The sequence below is a fragment of the Lactuca saligna genome, chromosome 5 (assembly GCF_052625555.1).
Source record: "Lactuca saligna cultivar CGN05327 chromosome 5, ASM5262555v1, whole genome shotgun sequence".
In the NCBI taxonomy this organism is placed as follows: Eukaryota; Viridiplantae; Streptophyta; class Magnoliopsida; order Asterales; family Asteraceae; genus Lactuca; species Lactuca saligna.
Genome location: NC_136421.1, coordinates 15,522,209 through 15,534,367, shown reverse-complemented (window position 1 = coordinate 15,534,367; position 12,159 = coordinate 15,522,209). Strand labels below are relative to the sequence as shown.

The 12,159-nt window shown below is 30.0% G+C and overlaps 1 protein-coding gene across 1 annotated transcript; it reads right to left on the bottom strand.

The window, feature by feature from the left end:
• Positions 1–358: 358 nt before the first annotated feature.
• On the bottom strand, positions 359–2,896 carry LOC144998384 (transcription factor bHLH60-like). Its single transcript, XM_078958159.1, has 8 exons — positions 2,573–2,896; positions 2,246–2,410; positions 1,734–1,799; positions 1,571–1,639; positions 1,216–1,299; positions 1,037–1,105; positions 850–962; positions 359–496 (listed from the first exon to the last, which is right to left on the bottom strand). The coding sequence occupies exons 1-7, from the start codon at positions 2,849–2,851 to the stop codon at positions 870–872; spliced, it is 825 nt and encodes a 274-aa protein (XP_078814285.1). The 5' UTR covers positions 2,852–2,896; the 3' UTR covers positions 359–496; positions 850–869.
• Positions 2,897–12,159: the final 9,263 nt, after the last annotated feature.

The following is a 12,159-nucleotide window of genomic DNA, read 5'->3' as shown; positions in this document are numbered from 1 at the left end:
TATATATATATATATATATATATATATATATATATATATATATATATATATATATAATAATAATAATTAAAAAAGAAAAAAAGAACAGAAAATAAAAAAGGTGCGGTAAACCAATGACGTGCGGCATAGATACCATATTTTTTTTTTATTAAAATCCGTAGGGTGTTTGTGGCACACTGTTATGCCAAATACGGCAATGTGTGGTGTTGTACGCACTGTTGAGTCTTAAATAATGATTTACAAATCTTCATTTGTCAATGACAAAATTTATGCAGATCCGTCATTCTTCCATTCTTTGATTTATAAACAAAAAGAAAATATACATAGAATCATCATTGAAGACTAACATTAATGGCTATGATGATACTTTGATCAAATTACTCTAAATCAGTTATTACGAAAAACTTGAAAACACAATTGAACATACTTGCTCTATATCCTTCTTTTGAAATATCATAATACGCTTCGACAGAAAACAATCACTAATCACTTGAACCTGTCAAAAACATTAGATAACATATATATATATATATATATATATATATATATATATATATATATATATATATATATTATTAAAATATATGTTAGGAACTGAAATAAGCAACATCAAATTAAGAAATATATAAACCAGTGAATTAACGAATCAATATATTTATAACTGATCATGAACATGTATGAGGAGAAAAGATCTAATTTATCGAACAAATTCAACTGTTGATGAAGACCCCATGTTTTCTAGTAGTGGACCCAAAAAACATGATTAAAAATATCATGGTAACAAATTATTTAAACAATACACAATTTTGATCGTGCCTTTTAGAAAAACATATGTATGTGTATTATTACCTTCGATAGTTTAGGAGAGACTAATTAAATGAATTGGAGCTGTTGATAATAGCAAAAGGTTCCTCAAATCCTTGTATTTGTTCTTCTAGATCCCACAAAACCTCTTTATCATTCTGTAAAATTATTTCTATTTTGATTATTCGATATAAACACATGTTATCTACTTATTACCATGAGACAGAAATACCTCGAATCCCACATTTGACATCTGCTGTTCTTGAAATGAAAGCAAATGTTGCTGGTTGGTGGTCATATTCTGCATATTATTATTTTAATTAAATTTGGTTTACATATAAAAATAATTTCGAAAACATTTATGGGTTTTAGATAATTTAAGAATGAGATCAATAATTCAATAAATAATACCTGATGAGTGTTTAGCATGGATGCATCAAAATTCGACGCAGAATAATACATAGGATTTACACAAGCAAGCTTCGAAGAAAGGAACTGGAAATATGATTTATTAATAAGAATAGTAATTAAAAAAAGATAAAACATTATCAATGTTTTTCTCTTTTGTAATGTATTTTAAAATCACATACATTTTGAGTATGAGTATATAAGTTTATAACAAAATTATGAAGCATATTAGATTTTAAATTTGACGATATTAACTTATGACACATGTCCATAAACTTATGAAATAAGTAATTAAAACTTGATTAACATGTTCCTTTTATATATATTTGTCATTAAAAATATTTAATTTAACACTAACCTGAATTTCATTTTGTAGAGACTGAACATAATTAATAACTTCCTCCAACATAAGAACTTTTCCTGTTATCTGGTTATAAAAATATAAAAAAAATCAATTATTCATAATTGACTATTCATTCATACTTAAAAAATAAAAAAAAACTTAAAATTAATTGATTTACCTTATCACACCCTGGAACAATGGCTTGTAATGCCTTCATCTTCTCGCTTATCTTCTCTCTCCTCACCTAAAAAAATTGCAAATTCATCTTAGCATTTTGTTTTTTGTTTTGTTTTGTTTTGTTTTTTTTAATTATATAAAAAAACAAAACTTACGTCAATAAAAGAATATATACATCTATGCAAAATTCCATCTTTCAAACCTCTATTTAATTCTATAGTTGGGAGTTGAAGACCCTATATATATTTATATGTTTAAATATTTTATCTACATTTATGATTGAAGCCAGGATTTTTGTTTGTCACATGGACGGTGCATGTAAAGAAAAAGATGAACACAATCTTATTAAAAGATTCAATTCAAGTGTAAAACGGACAAGACAAAAATGTGTCATCTATAATAACTGCTTTCCAATAAACATTGATGGATGAAGTAGTGTTGTACATATAATATAATTCAGACTACATTTTGGAATGAAGGATAAAAATGAAAATTCAAGAATGTAGATAGTACCCTTTCAGCAAGACTATGGCTGTCCGTTGCTTCACCTCTTCTTGCTCTAACATAAACATACCCAATTTGCCCTTCTTTAGAGTATCTCATCTTTTTGTTTTTTTCTTGCTCAATATTGCTTTTATTTTGATTCCTCCATTTGTTGCAAGTGTTTTTTGTCATACCCTACAAAACAAAACCAAAATATTAATCAATTAATTAACTTATAACAGAATAAGAAAAATCAAGTAACTTTATTATTCACCTATTGCCTATTGCCACAATGGAATGTGGGTTGTGAAACTTGTAAAAATAAAAATAAATTATTGAATAAAGTTAATTGATTACATAAGAATCAGTTGTGGGCATCGTCTTCTCATGTATGTGACCATGAACCACCATTGGCATCGGAGATTCTGAGCTTTTTAAATTGTTGCAAATGTCGACTTGGTTGCTATGAGCACTCATTTCAATGGCACCAGTGGGGATAATATGATCATCATGGGATAGCTGGAACTCATCGGAGAAATCAATGGAGTCGGTGATGGTGCCATTGGCGGCTGGGTAAAGCAGGGATTGATCAAGAAGAAAAGGGTGGTGCTGCTCGTGGAATGGGGGAACTTCCATTGATGGTTTTTGCGGTAGAAAGATAGAGAATTTTGACAAAGAAAATGTTGGTCGATGACAATCATGGAAGTTCAAGTGTGTATGATATATATATATATATATATATATATATATATATATATATATATATATATATATATATATATATATATATATATATATATATATTGGTTCAGGTTCATTTGAGATCATTCTAATTTTGTAAGATCGTAAGACTAAATCTAAAAATAATTTTAAAATGCAAAATAAATGGAAAAATCCAAAAATTCTTATTTTAAATATTATTTTCAGAACTTGAATTAACTAAAAAAAATAAAAAAAATAAAAAAAAATAAAAAAAATTCCGTTTTTTTTTTTTTAAAAGATACGTGAAATATTCTAAATAGAATATTACATTGACATATTCTAAAAAATAATTTTAAAATGCAAATTAAATGGAAAAATCTAAAAATTCTTTTTTTTAAATATTATTTTCGGAACTTGAATTAACTAAAAAAAATAAAAAAAAAATTCTATTTTTTTTTAAAAATACGTGAAATATTCTAAATAGAATATTAGACTGTACATATCCTAAAAATAATTTTAAAATGAAAAATAAATGGAAAAATCAAAAACTTCTTTTTTTAAATATTATTTTCGGAACATGAATTAACTAAAAAAAATAAAAAATAAATAAAAAAAATAAAAAAAATGCATCTCACGGTCTCACAAAATCAAAAACTTCTTTTTTTAAATACTTCACGTCTTTTTAATAAAAAATAGATTTTTTTTTATTTTTTTTAGTTAATTCAAGTTCCGAAAATAATATTGAAAAAAAGAATTTTTAGATTTTTCCATTTATTTTGCATTTGAAAATTATTTTTTAGAATATGTCAGTGTAATATTCTATTTAGAATATTTCACTTACTTTAAAAAAAAAAATAAAAAAAAAAAAAAAAAAAAAAACGGGATTTTTATTTATTTATTTATTTTATTTTTTATTTTTATTTTTTTAGTTAATTCAAGTTCCGAAAATAATATTTAAAAAAAGAATTTTTGGATTTTTCCACTTATTTTGCATTTTAAAATTATTTTTAGATTTAGTCTCACGGTCTCATAAAATTAGAATGGTCTCAAATGAACCTGAACACACACATATATATATATATATATATATATATATATATATATATATATATATATATATATATATATATATATATAGCTAGGTTCAAATGTTTTTAGCAAGTATTGTGTGCCTAAATGTACCAATGGGAATTCAAGAAATAATAAACAATTAAATAAATCATTTAAGAGTATTCTGGATATTTTGTACTTTTTAATTAAAGAATCATTTAATTGAAATCATGCAATTAAAAAAATAAAATCAATAATTTTGACCTAGTCTCTCTCTTACATTGTGTTTTATATTCAAGGAATTACCAAGATGAATGACCGACACCCCACAACACAACCAATCAAGACCTTGATTTCTTCTTTCTTCTTCCAATTGACACACATCACAGATAAAAGGAGTCGATCGCTTCTTCGTTTTTTTCTGATGCGCACACACGAGATGGAGAAGAGAAAGGCACGACCCCTTTTCTTCCCTCCTGACGATCGATTCTTGATCTCTCATAATCCTAATCAATATGCGACGCTCTCAATTCGTACATGTGTATTTGAATATTGAATCTATTTTCTTTTAGCAATTTGCAGGAAATACTCCAAATTCCCATGGACAACCGAAATGTCTAGTACAAATCTGTTAGAATTCATCAATGCCCACCATTTGTTTGATGTAATTACTGAACCAGGAGTACAACAAATTATCTCTATTAATGTTATTATTTGTGTGCTATAATGTTACTGGAATTTGATTTTATGTTTGTTAACAGGTTTTCGTTACAATAATGTTCACAGGTTTTCCTTATGTTTATGATGTTGAAGCAAACAAACATATGGGTTGATCATAGCTTTGACCTTGTTTACCTTTTTATAATATTTCCATTCTGAAAGAATAGTTTATTATATGAGAATATTATTGCTTTATTCTGATAGAATTTGTAGTTAATTAATTATATGTTTAATGTGCAGTTGTTACAAGTGTATCACTACAAAGTATTTGACAATGAATTTGTGATAGAAATGGCTTGAAGAATGGCTTGAAGACCTGATGGGAAAAACTCCTTGTATAAAATCATTCTTATGCAATACAATTCTGACAGAATGTCAGTATCACAAAATGTCAATCTCATAGATTGTTAGCATATTTTGAATTGGCTTAGAGGTCAAACATACACAAGACATCTAGAATGTTGTTATTTTTTAAGAATTATACTTGGTATTCTTTCAGAATGTTTGTTATAATTCAATGAATCATAATCGTACAATGTAATTATTTGGTATATTATTAGTTCAAGAATCGATTTTGTGTATTCTTTCAGAATGTAATTATTTGGTATATTATTAGTTCAAGAATCGATTATGTCATTCTGACAGAATAAAATTGAAAAATATGTTTACTACTTTATGGTTAAAATTCTATCATTCTGACAGAATAAAAGTCAGATTTTTAATTTTAAATTAATTTAAAATATTTAAAAATTTAAAAATAAAGGAATTAATTATCTCTAAAAATCCGAAAATTTCCTTTTTTTAATATAGGTTAATTGACTAGAATGCCCTTATGCTCAAATTTGTATGATTATATGGTACATGTTATCCTATTCTACTATTATAGACCATCAGATCATGACTTTTAATTATATTCCATACAATGGTTCAGATATGTGCATTCTGGCACACAATAGTTACTAAAAACAAAATAAGCTAACCCTATATATATATATATATATATATATATATATATATATATATATATATATATATATATATATATATATATATATACGGGAGGGTTTGATTGAGAAAAAAAAAAAGTTGAGAATGGGGGAATCATTCTCAGCCAATCATTTATTTTTGCCGCAAAAGGCTCCAACGTACCGGCAGAAATGGGAAACGAATGCACATGTGTTTTCTAGCATAATATATTTCCTTAAACTATGCTAATAATTACCTTAATATATACAAAAACATAGTTTTTTTCGTTTTTTTTTTAATTTTTATAAGCTATTTTTATCAAAAAATAATTTTAAATATACCAAAATTCATGATTTTTTATTCTCTACAAATAGACATCCATATTGATATAGTTTTAAGATAAAATAAAATTTTTTTTTTTTTTTAATATTTTCAGCTATCGTTATTCTTAAATGAATAACAATGCATCAGGTTTTATTACAGTACATTCGTTATTCACTTATGAATAAAAAGTATGATTTTTTTTTTTTTTTTTACAATTTAAGTATCATTCATTTATAAATATAACATATAATAAACATAGTATATTCATATTTTAATATTGAACGATGAATTCATTTGTGAATATTAACATAGTATATTCACTTGTGAATATTAGATGGTATATTCACTTATGAGTATTAAATGATATTTCATATGTGAATATTGCATAGTATTACATGGTATATCACATTTGAATATTACAGAGTATATTCACTTGTGAATATTAGATGATATATTTACTTATGAATATTACACAGTATATTCACATATGAATATTACAAGATATATTCACTTATGAATATTGAAGGTATTTTGACAAATATATATATAATTTTTATATGTTATTCACATATGAATAACATACAGCTGTATATTTGTTTTGTGTTTTTAATAATCATATACTGATTCAGGTGAGAAAACATATTCATATGTGAATATAACGTGATAATTTAGTTTATACATTTCATCAAACAGTTGGAGTGCAAACAAGTTAACTATTTTAAAAATGTTAAAAACATCAAGTTATCAATTCCAAATCATCATATACTTCCGATTTCGACTTCAGATGCAACATCTTATCTCTGATCGATTTCTCAATTTGATTTTGATTTTCGAAAATCCGATTGGGAACCTGTGAGTACCAATTCTAAGTCCCTTAATGTCGACTGTGATTGCGAGTCCAGAACTCCGATTCCAATTTCATGAACAATGAAGAAATTCCAGTTTAGTTGAAGAAATGTGAATGATTATTGAAAGTTGGAGGAAAAATTTTGATGATGAACGAACAGTTATCGAATTCTCTATAGTTACGTATTTGAGATTGAAGGTTATTACGATATTTACAATTTTGTCACCGTGTCTTTTATGCTTAGATTAAATGAGTGGCTGAGAATGATTCCCCAATTCTCAACCTCTATATATATATATATATATATATATATATATATATATATATATATATATATATATATATATATATATATATATATATATATATATATATATATATATATATATATATATATATTATTTCTTAAATTGGACCTTTATATTATTTAAAAATAAATTTTAATATGGTAATAGATTATATATATTGTCTATTTGGCTGATTACATATTTACATATCTTGTTTTTTTAATGAACACGTAAAATTAAAAGTAAACATACGAATAGCAATTATTAAATGCATGATAAGATAATTCTTAAATAAAAATGATATTTATTAATTGAAATAGGTAATTGACTAATTTCTAATAAATAATAAATTGATATTAACTTTATTCTCCTGAAATAACAAAACAAAGTTGTGTTGGCACCATAGTTGTCAAAATCGCGATCCTGATCGTAGGATCGTACGATCCTACGATCCTATGTATGAAAAACGATCCGGATCGTAAAAGGATCGTATTTTGGGTAGGATTGCAGGTAGGATCGTAAGATCGTAGGTAGGATCGTATGATCGAGATCCGATCCGATCCTACCTTCCTTTAATTTTTTTTTTTCAAATGAATTTTTTTTACCATTTTATGTCTTTTACCCTTTACCAAAATACCATTTATTATTTTTATTGTAACTTATGACTAATATTTTAAAGTTTTTATAACTTTTGAACGAAAAATTAAATGTTTGAAATATTTTTTATGATTAATATTATAAATTAAAATTATATTCTATTTTGTGGGATCTTAGGATCTCGATCCCGATCTTACGATTCCGATTTTGCAAACCCAAAAACGATCCTGGGTAGGATCCCGATCTTGACAACCTTGGTTGGCACCTTCATTTTTATTAAATAAAATTTAAAAATCGTTGTCTAGATTAAATAGCACACCCCTCAAAAGTTGAGATAGTGTGGTGACACCACATTGCTGATAAAATAGTTATTCCCTTTAAAGTATACTGCACTTTTAGAATTTTAACTGTATCTTGTTGTATCTGTTTGATACAGAACCAAACAACTAATAGGTAATTCTTTCATTAAATAACGTATTTCTAAGAAATAAACTTTTGAGATATCGAGTAAACTAACCAACCATAATTTAATGGAAATTATAAGAAAATAACTTCTTTTTTTCAAATTAACCAAGAAGCCTGAAATGTGATAGGATCCATTTGTTGGAGGTATGTCCACTCTCATAATATGTTGGTGACTTGTGTTGCACACAAAATAAAATCTAAAAGCAAGAATAATAAATAAATATAAATAAAGGAATTACTTTGTTATTCTTGAGTAGTTTGATGGTCTAATTAGAAACTACAAAATAGAGATATATTTAATTTGTTATTAAGAACATTTGATTATGACTAGATAATTATCATTTAATTTTAGATAAATATGTCCTTAATTAAAAGATTTTTTGGTGGGCAAGTTTGGCATTAGGGTTTACTTATATAAGGCAACCTTTTGGTGTCCCCTCCCTTTCCTTAAGTCAAGCCATGAAATTTGTCTCTCTTCTCCCTTAAAATTATGTAAAACCTAGCTTCCATAAGCTAGGGTTTTGGTCTTTGTGTTCTCGAAGAAATTGTAAAAGCTAAGGAGGAAGAAGAAGGTGATCTTGCTTTGAATATTGTGTATTTTGGAGTGTGAAGTGATAGAGAAATTTTATATTGGGTTCTCAAAGATCATCCAAGTAAGGTATTTTTTAAAAATAATTACATAGATCAGCCAAATCTAAATATGAGACAGTGCAGATGATTGGACATAGTAAATGACTATGACTATGAAATTCTTTATCATCCAAGCAATGTTAACGTTGTGGCTGTTGCATTGAGTCGGAAGACGACTAGTGCACCTATTCGTGATTTATTTTTGATGATGACAATGGTTACTCTATTGTTGGAAATTATTAAAGAGGTGCAGACCAAACCGGCCAACATTGAGAATCATAAGAGAAAGAGAGTTAAGGGACAGGTCACTTCGTATGTTAGAGACAGTCGAGGTTTGTTGTTTGTTGATTTGATTTGGTCAGATATGGGTGTCATATGTGGCTCCTCAGACTTTGGATGAGGCTCACAAGTCCAAATTTTTGATCCATGCGAGCACGACCAAGATGTATAGACACCTTCATGATGATTGTTGGTGAGCGGCTATGAAGAAGGATGTGGCACACTGACATGGTATGTAGAGAGGTGTTTGACTTGCTGGAAACTCAAGGTTCATAGCTGCAACCTTTGGATACCCCGATGTTGAAACAGGATCGCATCATGATTAATCTAATTACGAAGTTGTTGAAGACTCTTCGGAATGTTGATGCGATTTGGGTCATCATCAATAGGTTAACCAGTGGGTCCCAGTTTATTGCTATTCAGGAGAGCACCTCAATCGAGAAGCTAGAAATATCTATGTCGGGGAGGTGATTTCCAGTCATGCGTGCCTATTTCAGTAGTTTCATATAGGGATGTCGGGTTCACTTCTAAGTTTTAGAAGCGAATTTCATGAGGATCTGGGCATTCATTTTCACTTCAGCACAAAATATCACCCTCAGACAAATGGATAGAGTGAGTGGACGATTCAGACTTTAGAAGATACGTCAACGGCTTATGTACTTGACATGGGTAGGAGTTGGGATTTGTATCTAACGTTGATAGAATTCTCCTACAACAACAACTTTCACTCTAGTATTTGAATGTCTCCCTTCAAAATGATTTATGAAGGGAAGTGTAGGACCTCAATTTGTTGGGGAAATGTTATTCAGATAGTCATGAGTAGAACTAAGGACATGCTCAAGACTACAAAGCTTATTCAACATGCATGTGGGGGACTTTAGACTGTGCAAAGTTGGTATAAGAGCTATGCAGATCAATGGAGATCTGATCTTGAGTTTCAAGTTAGGGATTTTGTGGTTCTAAAGGCGTCACATTGGAAGGGTGTCATACAATTTTGGACGTGAGGCAAGTTGGGGCCTTGATATATTAGACCCCTTATGGTTTATTATTCATGTAGGCAAGGTTGCCTACCATTTGGATCTAACGTGAGGAGCTCAGTTGTAACATCCCAAAATTTAAGACCAAAAATTTCATTTTAATATTAAAATCACCAATCAAACACATTCATAAATCGATAAGAAAAACAGTGTATATAAATCAAACATCCCTAAATACATCAAAGTCACGTAAAGTGGAAATCATGGTGTGTGGGTGTGATGTGATCATCCCAGCTCTTCCCCATCGATCCAGAAGTACCTGAAACATAAACTAAAAACTATAAGCATGAAGCTAAGTGAGTTCCCCAAAATACCACATACCATACATATCTGCCAGCTCAAAGTTGTGTCGGGTCTATTTCATCCCCGGGGCTATTTCACCCCCGAGTCTATTTCAACTCTTGTGTTGACCCAAAGCTGTACCAGGTCTATTTCACTCCTGAGTCTATTTCAACTCATGTGCTAGCACGAGACTATATTGGGTCTATTTCACCCCACATACATATAACAAATAGGAACACATGCATATAACACAAAGACTACAAGTACATAACATATGCTAGTGTCCTATAGTATAGTGAGCAAACTCACCTCAGTCTACTGACAATCAAACAAATGATCGGGATGCTGATACGAAAAATCCTTGCGCTAGTCAATCAAATTGTTAACGTATCCCTCAGAGGAAACGTCAAAAAGAGAAGTCAAAACTAGTATAGGACTTGGCCTGAGCTGAACTCAGTCGGACCAAGTCCGAGGCCAAGGCCGGACCTTCGTCAGTGCGAAAGAGACAGGCGTGACAGTTGTGGTGTAGAGCAGCGGAGGTATCACCTTGGAAAGGTGTCATCCGATTCAGGAAGAGGGGCAAGTTGGTCCCCAGGTACATCAGTCCTTTCATGGTTTTGATCCAGGTTGTTCAGGTTTATTATCGTTTGGATCTTCTCGAGGAGCTTAGTAAGATCCATAGTACGTTCAATGTATCTCAGTTGTGGAAATTTTTATTGGATGATTTCGCGATGGTACATTGGAGGATATTCTGGTGGATGATCGCCTGAATTATATCGAGAAACCCGTGGCAATTCTTAACAGAAAGATGAAAACCTGAGGAACAAGGTTGTTGAGTTGGTGAAAGTTCAGTAGCAGCACCACAAGGGTTCATTTAAGGATTGCGATGTAACATCCCGTTTATTAAATAAATAAATAGACTAATTAATGAATGAATAGTAGCCCTAAAAATCAATAATAATATGGCAAGGTGTTGGTCTTGAGGAGTTAATTGTTACAATTATAGAAGTTGGGGGTTAAAAGTGTAAGTTTTGGAGTGGTTTGTAAATATTTATGAAGGCAGGGACTACTTGGTAAATTATTGGGGCTTAATTTGAAGAGATTGTGGAGGCTAAGGGGGTTTTTGGTAAGTTTTAGACCTAAAATGAAATGAAATTATAAAATCAAGGGATAAAGGGTAAATATTGGATTAAAGTTGAAGAAGATCTGGTGAGGAGGGACTGGTCTTGTAAAAACATTCAAATGTTTGAAGAGAGGCACTGGTTATACCTGGTATTCCCTCCCATCGTCTAACCCTAAACCTAAGACACCATTTCACAGCCGCCACCCTCAAGGAGCTCCCTAGCCGTCGTTGCATCACCGAGTCTGCTGCCGCTGTTAACTCGCCATCAGAACGCCACTACGATTGTCGGACGTCAGGAGCAACATTGAAATGTCACGTGGATCGCCAAAGAACCACCAATGGAGTCGAAGCGTTGTTCATCGCTGCATAGGTCGCAAATTTCCGAGAAGCACCTGGTATGACCATCTACCACTTGTCTTTCTCCTCTCCTTCGTTTTGTTTGACGGTTTGTCATCGGGTATGCCGATAGTGGCTGCCGCCACCCGAGTGGTTGCCATTTTGTTGTATTTCAGCGATGCCAGCCGCTTGAGGGGTGGCCGGACATTAGGTGGTTGAGTATATTTACATTGTTATTGTGTTCATGGGGCTGTTTGCGTAATACCTAGCCGGAAAAAACCAAGGAAGGCCCGCCACCA